This window comes from Taeniopygia guttata, chromosome 20 (assembly GCF_048771995.1).
Source record: "Taeniopygia guttata chromosome 20, bTaeGut7.mat, whole genome shotgun sequence".
In the NCBI taxonomy this organism is placed as follows: domain Eukaryota; kingdom Metazoa; phylum Chordata; class Aves; order Passeriformes; family Estrildidae; genus Taeniopygia; species Taeniopygia guttata.
This window is the reverse complement of record NC_133045.1, coordinates 912592-936151: the sequence shown is the minus strand read 5'-3', so window position 1 is coordinate 936151 and position 23560 is coordinate 912592. Positions and strand designations below refer to the sequence as shown.

General features: G+C 51.4%; 1 protein-coding gene across 9 annotated transcripts in view; it reads right to left on the bottom strand.

Annotated features, from left to right (window-relative positions):
- The window catches only part of CHD6 (chromodomain helicase DNA binding protein 6), a 99014-nt gene extending 78625 nt beyond the window's left edge, over positions 1-20389 (bottom strand). For 2 of the 9 annotated variants that reach the window (XM_012570154.5, XM_041720268.2), the window contains exon 1: positions 20052-20388. Coding sequence is in view for 1 of the 9 variants with exons in the window: in XM_072917124.1 (XP_072773225.1) it covers positions 18933-18935 (3 nt within the window). In the remaining 8 variants the exon portion in view is untranslated. Of the gene's footprint in view, positions 1-13311; positions 14517-14592; positions 14704-18932; positions 20014-20051 lie in introns of those variants that run through there. The other 7 variants (XM_072917121.1, XM_030288628.4, XM_072917127.1 and 4 more) reach the window with 7 other exon arrangements.
- Positions 20390-23560: the final 3171 nt, after the last annotated feature.

The window sequence follows — 23560 nt, the reverse complement described above, 5'->3', positions numbered from 1 at the left end:
GGGCCTTTTCAATTGCTCTGTAGAAATATGAGAGCCAGTGCCAGGATGAGGGTTAGGGCTGTGAGAGGGACAAAGGCTAAGCTACACTTGGACTGTGGTGGGAAAAGGGCTGCTGAAACCAAGTGGGGGCTACCAAGATCCATGGGCTGGAAGAACTCTATCTGGATTTCCAGCCCTAAGGCTCACATGAAAAGCACGAACTACAGCTGAGGCTGACAAACAGTGAAAGCTTAGGGCTGCATTTGGAACAGGGTTAGAAATGGTACGCCAAAGATTATTTTAGTTTGTTAGAAGCCCTTGTCTGGGAATCACCTTTTGTACAGAAGTTCTCATCAAAAGGTTCAGGTATAAAATTAGGTTCAGAGTAACACTGATGGACAGAAGAAGCTCTGACATACAACTGAAACAGAGATGGCAATAAGCTGCCAAAGCAAAGTGGGGGCCTGCAAAAAGACTGGGGCTTAGAAAAACCTTTGGTCTGAAAAATGGCTCAGCAGCCTTCTCTAGAGCTTCCCCAGAAAAAAAGAGCTAGGTTTGAGAGAAAGCCTGGAGCTGCAGGCAGAGTCAGGAAGGGGCTACCAAAAGGAAATGGTAGGAGTTCCACGCTAGAAAGTCTCAGGTCTGCCTACATGACTTCAGGGCCATGTCTACCCATTCCCAAGAAAAGGAAGACTAGAAACAGGACTGAAGGATGAGAGTTGCCATTGGAGTAGAGCTAGAAGGTGGCTGCCAAACACTTGGGATGGGAGGAATTTTTATCTGTGCAATGTCTGTGCAATGCATGAGAGTCCATGTCTCAGGCTCAGGAGGAGAATGAGGATGAGGTTTCAGAGAAAGGTATTTCTCCATGTAAGGCAACACAAAGCCTGTGGTGGTGTGTCCTGGTTTGAAGGACAGGCGTCTGCCAAGGAAGGCAGGAACCTCCCTTGGAATGGAGAACATGACCCCCTTCCCTCCTAATTTTTGTAACTTTGAAATTACGGGGCTTTCAGGCAAAGATAGGGGAAGAGGAATAGCAGTTCCTTACAGCGTGTGTGTGTACAGCCGGGCAAACAAGCACCGAGCCCGGCAGAGCACAGACCCGGCGCGGCCTTGTCCCGGCTCAGGCCCTTCCCCCGCGGCGCAGTTCCGGGCACAGCCAGCAGGGGCGCCGCTGGCTGCCGGGCAGGGCGGGGGCGATGCTTCCCCCGCGGCTGCAGGGGGCGCTGTGGCGCAGCTGGGCCGCCTCTCTGCGCACGGCAATGGCGGCGGGCCGGCGGAAGGGATGGAGAAGGGGTTCCTTTGGAGCCCTCAGGGACAGCCGGGCCCGCTGCACCTCCGGCTGCAGCAGGAACCTCGGGAGCAGCTGGAACAGCAGAGGCGAGCAGCCCCACGGAGGTGTCAGATCGAAGGGTAGTAGTAAGCCCCAAGCGGTGGAATCAGCGGGAGCTCTCGGCAGGCTCGGGGTGTCAGGCTGAAGCGCACAAACAAGCCCAGAGCAGCGGGGCCGGGCAGGGGCAGGCGCGCTCCCACGGGCAGCCGGTGCTCCCAGACACAGACACTCCCTCCGGGAACAGGGAGGGGATCGGGGTCCCGTTCCCAGCGAGGTTGGGTGTTGGAATGGTCCCAGCTCAGCAGCTGCTCTCACGAGCAGAAGCTCACCCCGCCGAAAGCAGCGCAGGACAAAACGCGATGGCAGCGAATTCTCCCCACAGCAGCAGCCTGCCCCGTCTCGGAGCTGAGCCCAGCCCCTCACCGGTATCTCTGCCCTTCCCAACAGAAAGCCCCACAGCCAGCTGCACCGTCCCCTCCCCCCCCCATCTTGACCACTTCTTTTGTCTCTCGTAAGTATCCTCGTTTTCATCTCTTAGGCAACAAATGGGAGAAGATTCCCTAAGAGAAAAAAAAACCAACGGAAAAATCCTAACCTCTAGTATGGTGTCAGGCTCCTGCCCTTCTTCATTCAGGTGCAAAGGGAATAGAGTAGAGCAACAAACAGAACTTTTAAAAATCAAATGTTTGTTTTCAGAGGCTGATGGTGTGCTGAGGCTGGCTGAATTTTTACAAGGACGGGTAAAAGATCAAAAATCTCTTTCTCAAAAACAACAGCATTCTTGTTGAAACCTTAAAAAGAGCCTGCCTGAGGCACTGCACAGATTTGCACTGCAAAACAGTGAGAGCTAGACAAGCTAGACAGAGGAGCTTCATCACAAAGAGCACCAACACCACCTAAGATTGAATTACATTTAAAACATATATTGCAGAAAAGAAAGGAACTGTAAATTAGACTGGCCCACAAATCCAACAGTCTCCACAGCCAACAAGCTGAAAACATAGCATGTGTTAACAAGCGGAGAGGATTGTGCCCACAGGTTATATATTCCAAGAGCAGGAAAGGGGATGCATCTGCACCATTCAAGCTCCTATCAGTTCACATCCTACTTGCCTTTTAGGAGGCTCTGCTGGTGGGCTCTCACATCTCAAACTCCCTCTAGTTTTTGCAGTGCATCCCAAAAGAGGCTACATATCCCCAGCGTAATTCCACGGATCACCAAAATACCCGACAAAAAGGTGTTCTTCCTTGTAATATAACACAGGTGAGAGTCAGTCAAACAGGACCAGTTCTCAGGGTCCCAACAGGATGACAACTTTGGGGGAAATTATGCAGGGAGATGGAGCTTGGATTCAGTGGTTGGGCCCCTTGTAACAAGAGAGACCTTCAGGGAACAAATCCAGAGAAGGGCACCAGAGCTAGGTGCCCAAGATCTGGAGCAGAAGTCTGATGAGGAGTGGATGAGGAAGCTGGGGGAGAGATCAGCCTGGAGAAATGGAGGCTCAGGGAGAACCTCACTCTCCACAGCTTCCTGACATGAGTGTGGATTAAGGTGGTCTCCTCTACCAAGTAGTAGGATATGAACAAATGGCCCCATATTGCACCAGGGGAAGTTTAGGTTAGAGATTAAGGAAAATTTCTTCACCAAAAGGGTTGCCAAGCACTAGCACAGGCTGCACAGGACAGTGCTGGAGTCACCGTCCCTGGAGGGATTTAAAAAACATGTGGCTTTAGCACCTGGGGACATGACTGATTGGTGGCCTTGGCAATGTTATGTTTACAGTTGGGCTTAATGATCTTAAGGGCCTTTTCCAAACTGCTTTGATTCTATGGTTCACAGGAAACTGTCAAACAGCCCCCAAAACCTGTAAGGCACATGGCACAGTCAGAGGCTACCCCATCGTCCCCCTGGGGACACATCCAGACTTGCCTCAGCCTTTTCCTCTCTCCAAAACCTACATGTGCTCCCAAGATCCCCACACAACCACTGCCAAGGACTGGACCCACAGAGTTCAATCTCTGAGAGCAATCTCTGGCATTCTCCCACCAACATCCCTTCAAGCTTTTATTGTCTCAAGATGTCCTAACAGCCCCTCAGTCACAGACATATCAAGGCACTTCAAAAAGGAGGTTTTATTCGTAGCTTTTATCCCAAGAGAAACTCTCATTTCCTGCAGGGAACTCTCATCTGCAGCATGTTGACAAAGGTGGGGGTCAGCAGCTCTGAATGCAGTCCTAATTTTGTTTTGCCTTTACTTCCAGGGTCTGTATGATCTTCAAGGCCTGTCCTCCCTTCTCTTCTCTGACAGTTCAGGTGCCCCAGGTCCCCCAATCCACAGCACAGGTGTACATGTCCGCATGCCTTGGCTGCAGCTCAGAAGCTCCACCAGGCCAGCTCAGCCCCAGAGGTGCCCTGAGGCAACATTAGCACAACCCAGGTCATGTCCATAGGCTTGTCACCAACAGGCAAAAGGGCCACAAACCCAAACAAATCAGAGGCCTCAGCATCTGCAGAAACTAATGGCATTTACCTGAGAACACACCTTATTCAGAACAGCAGCATTTTCTTTTTATTTTATTAGAACACATTCCTGCAGTACAGTGTCATATTAAGTTGCCTGCAAAAGATAGGCGACAGCCTTCTTAAAAGGGGAAAAAGCACTGATTTTATCTGTGGAAATAGGCTGCAGCTAGGAAACAAGTGGAGGTAAAACAAAAATCAACACCTTTAATGATCCCCTTCAGAAGGAGAAATAAAAAGGGGCATGTGGCTTTCTCCAGGACCTGGGACTCAAAACAGGACCTGGGACTCTAAAAGAAGCAAAGCTCACAAGCCACCTCTGAGAGGACAAGGGGCACTCACAGGCCTGTGTAGGCATGTCCACCTATATGCCAAAAACTGGTGATAACCCATTTGGAAAACTTGCACTCTTTCTTTGCCCTTGCTAAATAGCAACTTTGCATTCAAGCCACTACAAAGCTGCTGCAGCAAAGAGCAGAACCAGGAAACAGCCTTGGACACTCATCTTGTAAGCAGACACACACCATTACACAGAATCCCAGAATGGCTGGAATTCAAAGGGATCCCTTGAGATCATCTTGTCCAAGTTCCCTGATAAAGCAGGTTTCACCCTGAGCAGGTCTCACAGGATTGTATCCAGGGAGGTGGTATCTCCAGAGGAGACTCGACTCAATACACTTAAATTCTGATTTTCAGCCCATACCTGTGGCAGACATTCAATGACACAACCAAGCCACTCAGCACCCTACACATACACACACCACATCTCAATGAAGTGATAAAAAAACAGCAAAGGGATCACATTTGCTTCTCAGCAGGTGTCCCGAATACTCAGGTCCCAGGCCAGAAGTGAGAGACTCTGATCCCCTGAAGCACAACAAGCTAGGTCCAGTGGGATGACAGTCTGCCTTGCACCTCTGCTGAGGTGACAAGGTCCTGCAGCAGATACCTTTCCCAGAAAGTAAGGGCACACTGCAAACCAGGACCACATAATGACACTACAGATGCACAACACTCCGCAAACACAAACTGGAGTCCATGCCTCAACTGTCCACCCTGAACTAAAAGTGCATTTAGTGGAAGGTGTCCCTGCCACCTTCCCGGCAGAGGGGTTGGAACTAGATAACCTAAGATTACTTCCAACCTATTCTATTCCATGATTCAGACATCAGCAGCTTTTCTAGCTCCTTTTCCTATGTGACAGAATGGAAGCACCCCTTGATGGCTCATCAGTGACATTCGAGAGGAACAGGAACCCCACACTTCAGGCTGGAGATCCCTGTGCTTATTACAAACCAGAGAAGTGCTCTAATAAGTACACCTAGCTCCCCACATCCTCACTCATCCTCCAAACTACCTAGCACTAGCCCACTATAGATACACACTTTCCAGAAGGACCTTGTCCTCCAGCTCCCTGCAGCCAGAGGGTTCTCCTTCCCAGGCGCAGGAGCAGCACCTGGCACAAACAAAGCAGGCTCAGCGAGGTGAGGTGCCAAGGACAAGGTCTCACTGCAAGCAGTTCCTTTGAGACAGATGCATCAAAAAGTGTCCAACCTCCATCAGCAGACTTCTGGAGACACTTCCTTCAAGGTGAGGGATGCAAGTTTCACTCACCTCCTCAACATCATGTAGCCCTTCTCCCTCCTTCCTCCTGTAGTTCTGATGACAATAAGGATCCCTTGAAAATACAGATCCCAAACAAGCACTGAACTTTGTATGTAGCCCTGAAGGACAAGCAGGAAGATAAAGAATTGCATAGCCATGCTATGAAATTACTGATTTTCAGACAAGCAGGTCTGCTCTGTTGATGCACCTCAAGAAGTGCTCCATCTCCCCAGTGGCCAAGCGCAACTTGAAGAAAAAGAGTCAGGGGTGCCAGGTCCAAACCTGCTGCCCAGGCCTGCAGGTCAGTAGCAAGCCAGGCTTATGAATGGTAGCTAGCCCAGGGGATGTTGGGTGGCTCAGCACTGCCTTGCTGCTGTTACCTGAGGATGTACTAACCTGCCCTGACAAACACTGGCAGAGGTCACAGTACAGACTGATGAAAAGTCTTAGAAATAAGAACTGCAGGCAGCTCCCACAGACACAGCACAAGAGCCCTGCTAAGCCCTGCCAGACATAAGGCAGCAACAAAGGGCACCAGGCAATGGGGCAACTGAGAGCTTTCAGAAGCTTGTCTTCCAAGTAAGGAGTCCTGGTCTGTCTTTTGCTTCACACATCAATCCCTGTGCCAGCATCAGCAGCTGTCCTTGTGTGTTCACATCACTCTGAAGTGGTGGGGACACCCCAATGCCTCACATAAGCTGCAGAGTAGCTCTCTCAGGAAAGAGATGCTACTCCAGCCCTGGCTGGCCTAGAGTTGTTCTGCCCTCCACCACCTGCTGTCATCACGGGAACAGCCCTTGGCTCAAACACAGAGCAGTGTCTCATGCCCGATAACAAACCCTACAGCCCTGAGGAAAGGAAGTAGCCAGTACCCATTCCCTACCACACAGGGATGACGTGAGCTGTGTCATTTCTCTATCAGGGTCAGGCATCACACTGGGCCTTGGTAGAGCTAAGACACCAGTACTGCTGGCAGGAACTCTCAGAGTGCTGACTTGAGGTCAGAGGCAGAGGACCAGCCTCAGTACCTCATGGTGTATCCCATCCCACAACCTGGAGAGCCTCACACCAGCTTACTGCCCAAAGCATGTCATGCCAAATGAGATCAGAGTACTGGGTGTATGGGACCAGCCCTAACAAGCAAATGAGAAGTACTCCCAAAGGAGCCAGGAAGGGTGCCTGCATCTGCCTGAAGTCAGCTAAGGGACACAAGGACTGGCCATTGCTTTCCAAGAGGTTTGCTATGTTCCCCTGCTACTCCTAACTAATCACTAGGAGCTATGGAGCAGCAGATGACAGATCAGAACTGGCAGGCTTTCCCAGGCAAGCTGGAACAGAAAGCCCCAGGCCCTGGCAGCACCTCCCCATCAGAGGAACCTCATCAATAGCTTTGCAGTTGGTAAGGCAGACAGAAAGCCCAAGGCCAACCAAGCAGGGGCCAAGCACCAGCCATCTTCCTCACCTGATGCATCCACATTGCAGGTGAGCAGCAGTAAAAGACTCACAGGTCTGGCTGGGACAGACCAAGAGGAGAACCTGGAATCTGCACTGTTGTTCTTCTGCTTGTCTTGACCAACAGTGTTCTCTGAGACCAAACAGCAAAGAGACACATCTGCAGTCCTCTGGTGCTGTTTGAGCCTTGCTACCTTATCAATCCCTGTTCCTAAGCAGGGTTGCACAGGCACATTCTCAGCCAGCAGAACTGCCAGAGCTTGAAACTTGAGTGTCTGCTGCAATCCAGAGGGACACAGGGAACTACATTCCTGAGGGCTGCATGGAAAAGAGACTCTGCAGAAACATCTCCCTGCCAGCAGATTTAGAGAGGTGCTCCCATCACTCGGGGAGTTCCAGGCAGAGGAGACATGCACTGACAATGCAACTGCCCGCAAAACACTAGAGGCAGAGCTAGGGGAGGGGCGCAAGAGTGACACTTCTCTCCCTGGCTCCTCCCCAACAGCTCTCTGCAAGTTGAAATAGGGAGGGCCACATGGTCCAGCAAAGCCTCCTCCAGGAGGCAAAACAAGAGCCCGGCTGGCTGCTCCTCCACAGCATCTCTGCAGGATACTCTCTGAAGGAGGTACCCAGTCCCCATCAGCAGTTACCTGCTGCAGGCTGTCACACAAGCAGCCTGGCAGGCAGTGCAGCTCTCTCCCTACATCCTGCAGCAGGATTTGTTTATGTGTCTGCAGCTGCTCTGCGCCTTCGCCATGGGAATCCAGGCTGAATCTCCATCCGTGCCGAGCAAGAAGCAGCCTCGCTGCACAGCCCGGCAGGCACAGGGCTGCGGGGGGCACAAGTCCCTGGAAACGGGCCCGCTGGAGCAGCAAGCCGCATTCCCAGCCTCCACAGTGCCTCCCCCACATCCTGCCTCCAGCCCTCCACTGGGGGTAGAGAATGCCAATCTCGGGTTGTAATTTTTCCAAGTTAAAAATAACCCAGTAGTTTAGCAAGAAAGTCTGCAAGCTCACTGCGAGGCAGCACGGTATACATTCTCCTTCCGAAACAGAGGCTGTGGGGAAGCAGCTTCCCAGCTCTGCTCATACAGCTACAGAAAACCTCAGCAACCCATCAGGAGAGGCTTCGCCAAGCAGCCAAGTGGTCTTCATTTTGGAGCTGCCGTAACACTCCATGGCACCATGGGGGAAGAGGGCACAGGCCCCACACTCCTGAGCAGGACACACAGCAGGATGAAGGAAAAAATGGGAAAAAGGAGAGAACATAGAGGTCCAAATAACCCAAAGTAAGGGAGCAAACACACATCAGGCAGGTACACATGTCAAGAACAGGCAGAGCATCACACCAACAGCCAGCCTCAAAGGACACAGCCATGCTGCAAGCAATTTTCTGTTCTCAATATATTCTAATTTTTAAAAAGGAAGGCTGGGGACAATGAACTGTGTTCTCTGTAGAGCCAGGGGAGACCAGATATCTGCTGATAAGGACACCAAAAGCCCAAGGCAAACCTGCAGTACCTTCCCAAGACAGAACTCTGCCACCCCACAGCCGAACAGGCAACAAGACTTTGACAGGCAGGCAATAAATCACCACAACCTCCTTGCCATTTGCTCCCCTGGAAAAAGAATATGGTGATGCTGCACAGCATTCCCCTCCAAATGCCTGTTCAACACCAACACTCTGCTCCCAAGCTCTCAGCCCTACAGCAACAGCCACGTCAGAGACCCCGGGGAGACATCTGGGCTCGTGCCATTGCCTGTACACAAGAGGATGCTCTGTTGGCAGCCAACAAGCAAGAGTGCGCACGCAGGCTGGATACAGCCCCCGGTGATGCAGCTTCGGTCAGCTGTATTTCGTGACTCCCATGACAAGCTCATGTGGCAGAACCAGCAATAACTCCTTTCTGGAGAGTTTTCAAATGCAGCTTCCAACCATAACCACGGTGACCTTCAGCAGCTACATAGTGCCAGAGGGCTGAGCACTGAGGGCCCACTCAGAGTCCAGCGAACCCAATAAAGAGTAGGGACAAACAGCACAAGGGAAGAGAAAGCAGCAGAACAGCTAAAACCCCTTCATTTTTTTCAGTGAAGGCACATCATGAACACAAAGCCATGCCTGGCCATTCAACATGCACACAAAGAGAAGCACTCCAGCTTGCTGCTAGAGAGAGGGAAACCACATTTGAGCTCGCCATAAAACGTATTTCCTGCATCACCTTCGAGGGGACACGCTACTCCCAAGTGGCACAGGCCTTGCAAAGTGGCTGTCTGCAGAGTCGGGATGCACCCAGTGTCAGCTGTACCCCCTTCCCCTTCATGGGGATGCACCCAGCATCAGCTGTGTGCTCTTTCTCACGTCATCATCCTGCTTCCCTGGTATGCAGGAGTGAGACGGGTTTCTCAAACTTACTATGTCTGTTACCTTCTGATCTGCTGGCCAAGAGTCTGACTCCAAAAAGTTGCTCATAAGCCTCAGGCAGCATATTTTAATCCTCAACATCAAGCAAGGCAAAAAAAAACAGAGGAAAACCAAACCAAACTGCTACAATGCAGTACCTATGCAGTCAAGAGAGAAACAAGACAGGCCAAGCTTGCCCAGACTCATAGCTGGCACCCAGCAGGCTGGACTCCCACAGGGACAGGCACTTGATCACCCTCAGTGCCAAGAGGCACGATTTTATGGGCAAGGGTGCACTGGTGTACAAGAACATGTGCAGCACTCCTGCACACACAAGGGTCCACAGTGGCTCCCTGCAGAGCAGTATCCAACCAGCACTATTCATGTGCCTTGTAAAGAGCATCCCCAGCTCAAGCTCCAGACACATCAGCAAAGCCCACTGCACGTCACTGATGTAGCACTTTCCAGACCTCTGCTACCCATTAAACACAAACATGCTCCAGTGTGGCATTCAATCCAGGCCACCATCAGCTCAAATTAACTGCCCTATCTGCCAAATCTTAACAAGCCATTCCTCCATCACCAGTGCCAAATCTTCCTTCTAGTTTATTCACCAGCCCCAGCATGTCGACAAGCAAGCCAACACAAAAGGACATGAGTGGAGTGTCCAGGGAACAGACAGTGACAGTGGCCATAAAGCCTTCCCACTTCTTCCATCACACTCCCAGCACCTAATTTCCTACTTTAAAATTAGGAAAATGTAATATCTGTATCCACATGCTATAGGAGTCCTGAGCTTCAGAAGCCAATAAAGCCTATGGCCAAATGTCACTTTCATAGCATCCTGCACAACTCTCCCACCTCTCTGACACCCTGCTGCAGGCCAGAGGCAGCCAGCTCACACAGCCCCTCTTCTGGCCTGTGGGAGTCAGAAGCTCGCTGCTCACAGCAACTCAACACAGTGGCATAACCAGCTTGCTGGCAACCAGAAAGATGCCTGGTGGGTAACCCCTCTTAGCCTGGGACAGTCCACCCAAGGCAGAGAGCCTTGTGTGCTAAGGCAGGCGTGCTTCAGTTGCCAAGAAGGCTGTGGAAAGCCTCTGGTCAGAGTGACAACACAACCCCTAGCTACATTTTAGATGGAAATAGGCAAAGAAGCTCTGAGGACACACTCAGTGCTGGAAGCAGAGTCTCTTCCCTGAAGTGCCTGGCTGTTACCCCTGGGTAGAGAGAATTGTAGGCTTCTGGACCAGCAGTCATGAGGAGCCAGACTTCCCAGTGATATAAGAAAGTCTCTGATTAATTACTCGGCTCAAGGGAGCACAGGGGTTTACTGTCAGCTGCTTAAGAGTCTTCTTGCATCAGGGCAAAACATCCAGCTGCTCTCCAGCTACCAGGAGGGATATAGAGGTTTCAGAAAAGTGACCTGTGCACTCTGCAAATTTTCCTGCTGCCTTTTATGTCTCACACACAAGTGCTCAAAGCTTCACTTAGCCATCCAAGTCCATCTCCAAGGTCACTGTCCCTACAAAGAAGCCACCAGGCACATAATTTAACCTTTATTAGTAAGAAAGGTGTACAAAAGCCAGCCCAACCAGTAGGCCTTGACAGCTAGCCAATCCAAATAACATTTTATAAGGTTTGAGAGCTTTACACCAAACTCATACTATCCCAAGGCAGATGGCCAAAAAATGAGATGGCATTCTTGAAAGTATAGATCTTCTCCTCTTGCTGTTGTTAACATCCTGCACAGCAAATTCCAGCTGTCAGAAAACAGCTTTGCCACACTGCAAACAGCTCCTCAGAGGCAATCATAAAACTTTGTGCCTCTATTTTCTAATGCCAGAATAGAGACAGAAAAAAATCAACATTGACATCAGGGCTACTGAGAAGGTAAACAAACACAATGCACCTCAAGACTTGGCTGTAGACACATATGAAGGACACATTTGACACCCTGAGCAGATTTTGTGCTAAGAAGGCACAGCAACACTGGGCACAGCTCCACATAGTGATGGAGACCCCACTGCAGAATCCAATCATGCTGAAAATAATTTATTCAGGAATTTCTGTCAGTCTGCTCCAATTGAAGCTCCCTGCCACAGACCTCCACAGTGGATAAGTCTTAACCCTGCCAGTCATTCATTCACCTGATATCCCCACATCCCTGTTTGCTCCTGTTATCTGCTGACTAAGGTATTCCCCATTGTTCTCCTGCTATAACCACAGTAGTGAAAAAAGCTGAAAGAAAAAGTTGGTGCCCTCCTGCCAACCTCCTGCTTCATCCAATGAGTAGCCCACAGGAATGTGCCCGAGGAAACACATCCAAGGAACTGAATGAAACATGGACAAGTCACCAGCAGCTGGGCCACAGGAACAGAGTTAGCATTTTAAACATTTCCAGGCACTCACAACAGGATGGACATCTCTGCTTTGCCTAATGCCTTGTCTGTGCACGGGTGGCAGAGTGACAAGGGGCGTACAGTGTCTGAAGGGACCTCAGGGCCAGCCTTGCTTTGCCTACCATGGCCACATCTCAGACCACAGCTTATGAGCACAGGCCTTGAAGGTTGATCTCAACATACATCTTAGTGTGTGAAAAGTGAGCAGCTCTTCTTTGGGCCAAGCAGCATTGTATCCTGGTCCTAGGGATGTCAAAAAACAGGTGATAAAGGAAACTCAGCTTGGTCTGTGCTCTCACATACAGTGAAGGCTGGGGGGGGCATAGAAGGGATGTCCAGGAGCAGAAGGACATTTTGTTACACTGCTCACTCTCCAAGCACAGGACAGCTCCAACACCAGCTTACAGAGGCCATCTGACTGATGCTGCCCTGTTGGAGAAGAGCTCCTGCACCCACACAGGCTGTACCTGTCCCACTAGCGTTGCAAACCCAGGCCACCCACTCCAGGGCAGGGCAGAAAGGTTGGCTGGCAGACCTCTGCCTGCAGCAAGGCCATGTACTGGGGGAGCTAAGCTGTTCCTCAGCACCCAGAAAGATAACATCCTAAATAACCATGGTCTGAGAGTTTTTGTATGCTGTAAGGAGGTCCCACAGCTCATGGCATCTGTTCTGCCTGTATAGCATACTAACAAAATCTAGCAAAACTCATTCCAAAATAGCAAGACAAAATCTGCTGTTGTCCAGGCCTGAGAAGGTACTTCGAGAGAACAGTCTCCAGAGTTCAGAGGCCATCTGTAATGAGACATTAATCTCAATCAACTCTGTTTCCTTGCATTTGTCTTTTACACCATCCCAAGAAAGACTAAAGTGTGGGAAGCTGAGAGCAGCGACAAAGAGAAATTCTTCAGTTTCTCTTGTGCAAATGCTTGGGGTTCAGTGATGTCAGCTCCTCAGCTATAGACAATGCTTTAATGCACTTGGCTAGCCCTTTTAAAAGGTAAGCACACAAAGACCTGCCCAGACACAGTGCAAGTAAAACACTACCAAAAGTGCATATGGAGAGGTAGCCCCTTCTTGCCTCAGCTCATAAAGCCCATTAGTCAGAGACCAGCTCAGGGAAGAGAGCATCAGCCTTGCCAGGCTGGAGAGCCACAGCTGCATGAGTGGGGAACACATGGGCAGGAGGGGTTCCTGCCAAAGGATGCCAAGCCACTGTCACTAACACTGGCTGCAAAGTCCCATCTTTGCACAGTCCCTATTTCCACACAGAACTGGAACCCCAGGGCACAGCAAGCTTCTTCCAATAGCACATAGGCAGAGCTGCTGTGGATCTCTCCTGGAGTCAAGCTGCATTCATTCAGGGCACAGATACATAAGATGTCCTGGACACTCCTGACCAACTAGCACCATCATCATGGGGTCCAGCCAGCCAGCAGGCAAGCACATGGCATCAGCTGCATCAAGCTACCAAGAAACTTTTTTCCCTGTTTGTCTGGCAGGTCTGTAGACATCAGTCTCCTCTGACGTGTAGCAATGTGGAACACGGGTAAGCAAACCCTGGACAGAGCAGAACACAGTTCCCACAGACCCACGTCCTAGCCCAGTCTTACTGCACGTACCTGTCCAAAGTCCAAACCAAGACGGTTTCCATATCTTCTCTCCCTCTGTACTTGGATAAGTCACTCATATTCTGAACCCTTCCTTCAGCCGGCATCTCTGGAGGAACAATCATGCAACAAGGTCCAGAAACTCATTTCTGCTCTGTGTCCGTCTCCCTCTTCCAGCTAAGGGGGACAGAAAGAGCAGGAAATAGAGCTGGATCCAGGAACGGGTTTAAGAATATTGTCCTCAACCCTAATGCCATGCTCAAATCAGCAGAGCAGCCAATGGAGAGCCTGTGTAGAAACCAGAGAGCAGTATCTGCAGATAAACCACATTTCCACACACAGCATGCCCTGTCAGATGCAGGCACAGCTGCACCTATTCAAACACATAGGTCCTACAACCTGAAGTCACACTCCAATTCACCTGAATTGAAATTACAACTACCAAAGTCTCAAGGAGCCTCTGCCCACAGTGACACACTCCTTTCTTTGCCTTTGGGATTTAGGACCCTGGTCCTCGCACCCAAAACAGTGTAGGACTGGCCTAACTCCAAACCAGCAATTTTATTCCCTGATAGAAACTCCCACCCTCCAGAGGAAGGAGGTGGAGAAGTCACTGTGACTGGCCCACAAATCTGCAATCGCAAACCTCAGCACCTTCACAGAAAGCACAAGCCTTGCTTCAGCAGCCTCCCCGCAACATCACTGCACTGCAAACAGAACACAGTCTCTGCTGTCTGCGGTGGAGGAGAGAAACCTGCTTTTATGTATGCACCAAAGTGCATGCCGGGAAAGGCTCAGATATTCTGGTGAGGGGCACCCTGCAGGGACTGAGAAAGATCACTGAGAAACAGGGCTTTGCTTGCCCTAAAGCAACAAACAGAGAAGCATACAAATAAGAGCAATAGGCTGTGCATTCACACACCCCACTGCACTCCTTCCACAGCTAAGCAAGCACAGTGTACAGCAAGGATGCACCAGGCATTTAATTAAGTCATCAAAAATGGCTTTTTTCGGATCCTCAATTAACAGACATTGAACACTTAAACTTCATTTTATCTAAAGTATATTCTAAGTTCAACCAAAGTATATGAAAGACTGAGGGTTAAAAGTGCTCTGTGCACTAAGACCTACAGAACTCAGGGCAGTGGCTCACATAAAAATAGCAGCTTTCACAGTATATCTATAGCAAAGCATTAATGTTTATTCTTGTATCTAGGACTAATTTTAATTCTGCCTCAATGTACATATGTAACAAGGCATTAATATTTTTTAAAGAACCAATATTTCACTTACCTATACATCAAAGAAGTGGAACTCCCCTGCAACTTTGCAGCATTCTTATTCCTGCATGTAGTTAATTGTTAATGCTGGAATTCACCTTCCAAGGCAGCCATACAGTGTAAGCTGAGGTGCAAAATGAAACTATGTCCACAAAACAAATACGTATTTCCACTACATTAGAGAGGGAGCATAGCTCCCAGCAGTGGTTGCTAACAGGGAGGGCCTGGTAGCTAAAGTTCCTCAATTAGCACAGGTCTGCTGACAGCTACAGGGACACAGCTTCCCCCAGCCTTCCTCACCAGGCTTTTGGCTGGGGGCCTCCACACATGTCCACTGCCCTTCCCATCTATTTTCCTGTGCCAGAGCTCCCAGACTGTAATTCAAACAAGTAATTTAGGACCATATCAGACAATGAATGAAACAACCTTGCCCAACCTCTGCTTACCCGTCCCTCCCTTGCAACAGGCATGTTAACAGGACATGCAGCCAGCTCAGGGGCCTAGAGTAACACTAGCCTGACCCCTGATACAGTCTCCTACTCTAAGGCAAAGCAGGGCTCCATAGATTCCACACTTTTATAGAAACATTTAGAAAATGCTCTGAAAATTGACACTGCCAAGCGTAAATTTTCCCTGCTTTCAGCACAGTCACCCCAAAAGGAAACAATTAATTACCTACATTTCAACCCAGACTTTCCTTCACAACTGAGCCAAATGGCAGAGAGAACCAGAGAAGTGCCCGAAAGCTTCAGCAGAAGAGATCTAAACTTACTCTTAGCAGGAGAAACACACACCAAAAAATCCCCAAACACCACAGTAGAACAAACCACCCCAAAACAAACCAAAAAGTTTTGGAAAAGGTGAGCTCGTAGAAGGCACACTGTATCTCAGAGGGGCAAACATTCATAATATCATGAAGCAGCATCCCTCAAGGGGAAACCAGGGCTGGAAAATATGATGGGCACCCCACAGCCAAGCCAACATCTCACCCGCACAGTAACACCCACACTCCCTGAACCATACCCAACACGCCTCTGTACACTTCCAGCACCTACACGAAAAGCTAAGAGGGACTAGGACTTGGTTCCCATGTTTCTCATTTCCTTTTCTGGACTGAAATAGTGTTTTGACCCTGTTAGAGCAAGATTTATACCTGCTACAGGCTGAGAATGCCTTGGAGACAGTGGGCTGCAGGACTGAAACAGCATGCACCCCTTCACTTCAAGGCAGTATTCCCTCCACAGAGACAAGGTCCTCACACAAAGGATGTGTCATAAGCTCCGGTGACCTCCACCTGGTGCTAACACAACCCAGCACTTCTCTAAGCACTGGGCATAAGGGCAGCACAGAGCAGGAGCTCTACACTCAGGCACAAACTCTCTCAGCTTTTAGCTGACTTCCAAAACAGCCAGTTGTGCTCAGGTGATCCCTAGAGCACAGTCATAACCTTTCCCTAGATATCTGCCAGGGACTGGTCTTAAACATTAAAGCCCAGCTACAGGGTCTTAGGTACACTCTAATTTTTAGGCTGAACACATCCAACATAACAATGTTAAAAATTATTAGCCATATATTGGTGGATTGCTAGGCTGCATCCCAGATTTTCCCATATAAGGGAAAGTTGAAGGCATTGTCCTATCACACGGAAAACATATTACACCAGCCTGAGATATTACGAACAAAATCAGAGTCTCCTCGTGTCACAAGCTGACACGCAGAGATCCACATTTTTCCCTTTTTGCTGCCAGATTGGTCAGATTTCCCCAGCTCTGTTATTTCAGCAGGGGCTGGTGCCAGATGATCATGGAGGCTGGGACAGGCATTGCCCAGTGTGGTATTCACAGTAGGTGCTGCACAGGGCACGGCACTTCCTTAGAGGATTTTGGTCCCACCACCACGCTTGAAAACACAGGCATTGACACCTCTCCCACAGTCAAGGGTAATTCTATTTCCACGGGTTTTTAGGGTGCTGAGAACCCACCACACAAACTCTGCATGTCACTAACACTCTGCCACAGCAAACACTGCTGCCCCACTGCATACTGGGCCCTTCATCCTGACCATCTTCTCTCCTCTTGACAGCACTTGCTGGCCTCCAACAACCCCTCTGCCTCTGCTTTCACAGACCAGGGAGGACCACCAACACCAGAGGCTGACTCCACTGTCCCAAGCAAAGTGGGGATGAACAAGGAGAAATGCATTCACTGCTACTTGGAGGAGCAATGAAAAAAGCCCTCTCAAGTGTCCCAAGGCCCTGTGAGACACCCAAGCACTGAGCTTGACAGTGTCTCTTTAAGACACCCTCAGTGCAGCCTCCCCACGCACGCCTGCTTTCCAGACCCAGCCCGGGAGTCTGATTCCCACAAGCACTACCCTCAGCACAAGGCTGATCAGCTCTTCCCCCTTAGTGAGGGTACACTTCTCCTGCACACTGATGAGCATGATATCAGCTCTTATCTGCACAAAGCCCAGACAGGGCAGGACACCACAGCAAAACACAAAGGCCCACTCCAGCAGGCTCTCAAAAAGCAAGTCTCACAAAGTTGCCCAGCTCACAAAAACAAGTTCAAGTGCTTGTACAAAGCCCTCCTGAAATAACACAAACCACTACAGTTTATTACTGTATTATTTTTTAATTTTTAAAATTAAATTTAAAATTTTTAATAAACAAATAAATAATTGTTTATTACTCTTTACATTATCCACCTGTAGAAGTTTATGAGTTTGGAGAAACTCTTGATAAAATATTAAAGATCACTCAAGGAAGACTAGATCTTAAAAATTATTGTGATTACACAATAATTTTTGGGGTGGAGAGAGGGGGCAGAGATTTACTTCCAGCTGAAGAAATGCAATAAAAAGTAGTCAGGAAAACTAGACACTCCTCTGAGAGCCTCATCCAGTAAGCCACAAGAAATCAACAGACCCCAAGAAGACCCACAGCACTGACCCCTGGATCTAACATTGGAACACCCAGGGCCATCTGCTCAAAGACAAGCAGCACAGTCCCCTAAGGCCATCATGCAGGACAATGGAGGAAGAGGTAAACTCAGGCCACTAAAGAGGCATATACTACTAAACTAGACAGCAGCACTCAGAACACAATACCAAGGCCTCTGACACCACCTTCCATTAGAGATGTGCATTATTCACAGCTGCAGCATGGATAAAGACTGCAAGAGCTGCCTTAGTGTCAGATTCACACACGGTACACATATTGGCCTGCAGCAAGGGGCTGCAACTGCCTCCTCTGGGACAGGGCAGCCTGTGTTTCTGCTGGGAAGAATGAGAATAAAGGAATAGGCAGGAATAAACAGCCATGGCTGCAGGGTGGGCTTCAAACTTCATCAAAGTGCAAACAAACCAAATCACTCATTCTCAAAGTCTTCTCCTTAACTTCAGCTTTTGTTTGAAGAACAAAATCATGTACTTTTAACTCTGCTGCTCACATACATTTTGACAGGATCCAGCTCTCCTAGTTACTGTGGTTTTCAGCTTGAAGCACTTGAGGGGCAACATTCAATGAGCTTCACCCCACTGCTGTCATGCTGCCCATCTCTGCAGTCAAGGCAGTGCAGCAGTAAGTCCAGCACCCCCGAAGGACAAGCAAGAGCAGGTAGCTGTATCAGTTCAGAGGCACGGGCTGAACTAGCGATCTCAAAAACAAATTTCGACTTTGTAGTGGAAGAGAAAGCAATTTTCAGGAGAGAAAACCAAAACCAACCCAGCTCAAGGCCAAAAGCCTTGGGAGAGAAACAACCTATTTACTTCAAGAAGATTGCTGTTATTGCTTCACACTTCAACAGTTTGACCAAAACTACAATTTCTCTGTAAAGGAGCAGAACAGAATTCCTGCATGAAAGAGGTAAACAAGAAACAAAGAGAGGCAAGACAGCACCTCTTCCCATACCATCCCCTGGGTAGGGCCCAAAGCAACAGCAACACTTCACAGCAGAGAAAACACTCTCTGAGAACTCTGTTTCTTCTTCTCCAGCAACACTCTAATCCAACCAACCCTACAGAGCTTAAACAGATACTCTGCAAATGAAGAGGCCAGGGAGAAACATCTAAGAAGACAACAGCATCTTTCTGCTCCTCAGGAGCCCCATGCCAGGGAGGCCAGTGCCAGCTGAGAGGTACTAGAAGCTTCTGCCCAGTCCCATCGGGCACTACACAAGCACAGCCAAGCATCTCCATCTGTCTCCCCTCATTCTCCAACACCAATAAAATTTGCTGCATTTCCTAAGCAGGACGTAAACAAGAAAAAAGACTGGGCTTTTGGCTAGAATCATCCTGACTCCCTGAAGAAACAAAGCAAGCATGTTTCATAGCAAAATTACCAAAATACTCTACCATATCAAAAGTCAGCAGCAGACCAGGCAGAACCAGCCTGCCTGGACCCACGGTCTCCGACTTCACTGCGAGTTCAGTGTAGCTGTCAGCAAGCAAATTGATAACCAGAGGGAGACCCACTCTCAGGCGGGTGCACACCCGCAGCACCAACCCGACTTGACAGCTTTGCTTCCTCCTCCTGTATTTGCGTGCGTGTCTCTCACAGCCGTCATCCTACAAATCTCATTGAACAAAGCTAAAATCCACCTCTATCACCAATGAACGCCACTGGTGAGAACAGGGGAACCCCACGGCGTGGCACCGACACGCAGCGGACGCGATCACTGCAGCGAGACGCGGCTCCGCTGTGACTGCGATGCTTCTGTTGTGACATGGCTGCGATGTCACAACTGATCCGCGTCTGCTCCGAGCGCAGCAGGACGAAACCGCGCTGACAGAGACGAGCCCGTGGCCCGGCGCGGTGGGAGAGGCCCTTCCACCGCATTCCCCCCGCGCCCTGGCTCGGCGGGGCCGGGCAGCGGGCGGCCCGCAGCCTGGGGCCTCCAACGCGCAAAGGGACCCGCTTCCCCCCGACCGCCAAGTTTAAAGACTTAATTATTGATATCCTTGGGCACCGCAGCGGAGATGCCAGAGGGGAACTGCGCCCCGCGGGCGGGCTCCGGCACCCCGCACTCGGGGGGGTTTGGGGGGGGGGGCGCTTCCCCCTCCCCGTCCGGGAGGAGCCTCGGCGCAGCACGGGGGGAGCCTGCCCCGCCTCCGCCCCCGGCCCCGCACTCCCCGGGACCCGCCGCCGCTGCCGGGGGGGCCCGGCCCCACGCTGCCGGCCCAGAGCCGGCGAGGCGCGGTCGGGGGAGAACGGCAAGGCTGGCGAGACGGGCCGCGGCCCCCCGCGATGCCACGGCCCGGGGGGCGGGGGAAGGCGGCGCGGAGGGACCCGGGGGCACCGCCGCCCCTCCCCGCGGCCGGAGCCATGACAGGGCCGGCGGCCGCCCCGGCCCCCGCCCGCCCCGCGGCCCGGGCCACCGCCGCCGCGTTCATTCATAGCACCGCCTTGGCGCAGCCCCACCGCCGACCCGGCCCCGCCAGGCGGGCGACCCCAAAGTTCGGGGCAGAACTTACCCAAAATGGCTCCGCAGCCGCCCCAACACAAACAGCTTTTATTTGGTGAAGTTTAGCCCAGCACCCAGCAAGGACACCCTAACCTCGCTCGGGCCCGCCCCCGCAGCGCGCCCATTGGCTGCCCAGAGCCGCGCGCCGCCGCCCATTGGCGGGCCGGCCCGTCAGCCGCGCGCCGCTCGCGCCAAGCTTGGCTGCAGCGCGCCCGCCGCTCGCTCCATTGTGCTCCTGTTTGCACCGCAGAGAGCGCGGCGCTGATTGGCCGCACCGCCGCCCCCACGCGCCGCCGCCCCGCCCGCGCGCTCCACGTCCGCGCCCGCTGAGCGTTGCCCGGATGTGAACGGGAGCCGAGCCCCGCCCCGCGACCCGCCCGTGCCACACCGCGACCCGCCCGCGCCACACCGCGACCCGCCCGTGCCACACCGCGACCCGCCCGTGTCACACCGCGACCCGCCCGTGTAACACCGCGACCCGCCCGTGCCACACCGCGACCCGCCCGTGTCACACCGCGACCCGCCCGTGTAACACCGCGGCCCGCCCGTGTCACACCGCGACCCGCCCGTGTCACACCGCGACCCGCCCGTGCCACACCGCGACCCGCCCGTGTAACACTGCGACCCGCCCGTGTCACACCGCGACCCGCCCGTGTCACACCGCGGCCCGCCCGTGCCGCACCGCGACCCGCCCGTGCCGCACCGCGACCCGCCCGGCCCCGCTCCGCGCGTCCTGCAGGCGCTGCCGCCCAAGCCCGCCGAAATCCTCGAGCTGCGAAGGCGCCCGCGGGCCACCCTGCATGAAAGAATAGCGCGGGAGCGGCCTCGGAGGCCCCAGGCCCAAAAGGAGGGAATGCAGCTCCCCGGAGGGGTGCTCCAAGAAATGGGCTGGGAGCAGGCTCAGGGCTTGGGCTCGGTGACACAACTCTCCAGGGAGAAACTTGGCATGGAGCAACTGGCAAGGTTGGGGTCCAGCACCAGTTAATGGTGAGCCAAGCCTGCTGAGATGGGTTTTCTATTGGAATTCCTCACAACCAGGCTTCCTTGGAATGCCTGCTCCTGGTTGTACAGTGTTGAGGGCTTTGTGCAGTAGCCACAGTCCCTCCTCCACCTCAGCACCCTGCAGCTGGACCAGCAGCACTCTTACTTTGGTGGCCCTCAGTGCCATGCCTGCTGTTCTGTCTGGGAAGGTGGGAAAGCTGGGGAAGAGGAGCAGGGCTGCCCATCTTCCCTGCTGATGCGGAGGTGCTGTGGCACCAAGAGAAACACTACTGAAAATAATTGGCTATGCTGAGACTCAGACTGATGAACTGAGTACAGGGGAGTCCTCATGCAGTCATACTGCTTGCCAGGCCCCTTGGGAAGCTGGCACAGCCCTGTGCTGGAGTCCTGGACAACATGTTCAACACCAGCTTGCACTGATGTCCTGTGCCGTCTGGCTAGCATGTTCCCTTTATGCTTCCTGGCTTTCCCCGGATGCTCTCCCCAGAGCTGTAGAGCTCTTCCACTGGTCATGGAGATCTGCTGGGCAACACCACTGGGCAGTACTGGTGTCCTCTGCATGCACTTGTAGATTAAACACAGACAAGGGACATGGCTCCATCACAAAGCTACACCCACCCCATTCCTGGGCTCCTCCAAGTCCCCTGCACAGACCAGTATACTGTGTTCTTCCCAGTGAAGCAGGTCTTCCTTCTCCACAGCATTCCTCTATCGTTTCCTGCTTGCTTCAACCCACATCTCCACCCTCCATCCTTTCTCCTCCCTCAGTCTGCCTCCTTGCCCATGGATGGTACTGGTGGACACTCCTGAGATCTCACATATTCAAATTCTTTCTGCTTACTGAGGGCCAGCACATGTGAAATATTCCTTTCCAGTGCCTTCCCTTTTCCCTAGTCCTGCCTGCTCCTTCTCTAGCCATCAGTCTTGCCTATACCTGATATGTTCATCCTGCGCCAGGCAACCTTTGGCAAATCAACATCATCCTGTGCTGTATCACTCTATCTCCAGAGCAGCACTTCAGCCTCAGAGTGAAGGAATGCCTGTTAATGTGGAATTAATTGGTACTTTATGACCAGGGAACAAAAACACCTTATTCACTGATCAACCACTTTTTGCTCAGTTGGTCTCAAAAGGAGTGGCTCATTGCTGTACAAGTAAAATGGGCTGGCTGGAGGTTAGGGACCAATAAAGCAAGGCACAAACAAATTCCCCACCTTGTTGGTGTCCATCACTGATGTCTCTCTTGGCTTCTCAATTTTGTGGTTTCCAATACTGGACCAAAAAAAAAAAAAAAAAAAGCATGTATGATTTTATAACAGAAATTCATCTGCCAGCCCAGTCTTAATCCAGGCCACATCTGTTTATTATTTACAGAGTGAGATTGCTGTGTTTTGGACAAGGTGATTTAGAAAACTCTTCCAGAGTCAGTAATTCATTGTGCTTGCAACCCCCACACAGGACTAAGGAGCGTGCCCAATCTGTGGCCTTTGCCACCTGATCCCCTCACAAAGCCACCATGAGCTTTGTTTTTGAGTGACCTCAGTATCCTTTCATGCCAGCACTAGACCCTCCCTCAGCCTCTCTGGAGAACAAGATTAAATCCTGTGTTCTGCTGTTTCCAAATCCCCCTGGGCTCATCAGGTTGTAGTGCAGCTGAGCAGAGCTGGGGTCAGGCATTACCTGGAACACAGCATTGCTGCCAGCACCCATCATTGTAGACAGTCTTTGGGATAACTATCTTCTGATTTGAAGAAATAAAAATAATAGTAGTAATAATAATAATAATAATCTGACATTTTACCATTTACAAATAGGAATTGTGGCAGTCTTCCCTGGGAAAACTCCTCTGGGCTCAGAATACTTCCATACCTCACTGCCCAGATGGAACCTGCCACCTTCCAGGGAACTCAGCCAGCCCTGCACCAGCATGCATCCTTACCTGCAACCTTTCCTGCATCCTTACCTGGAATGTGCTGTGTAGGCACTACTGCCCACCACATACACAAAGCATGCACTGTGGCCCTGATTTACAGGTGTCCCCCACCCTGAAAGAGAAACTCATTACTGTTATGTACTTCCCTTGAAACCAATGTTACCTGGAATCAGGAAAAGCAAAATTCAAACAAAGGTGGTTACTCACAGCCATCATCAGCCATTCCCAGGTGGGTGGTTGTGACCTGTATCATGTTCCTTGTTTCACTGGTGCAGTGACTCTGCTCTGGCAGTCCATGCATGCAGCTCTGTGAGGAGCAGCAAGAGATGAGCTGCCACCAGGGGCAGGGAACCTCAAATAGTACATGCCACTCACAAATGTCGCTGATTTTTTCAAACTCAGATTTTGCAGCAGAAGGTGCAGCCTCCCCCCAGGAGTGCTAGGTTGAGAGGCACTGCAGCTCTGTGCCATGCCTGCAGACAGTGCCAAAGGCGCTGCATATCCTGGCCAGGAGCCCCAGAGACTTTCAATCCCTGCTTAAGATGCAGCGGCAGTATGGATTGCCCGGGCAAACCCCGGGGCTG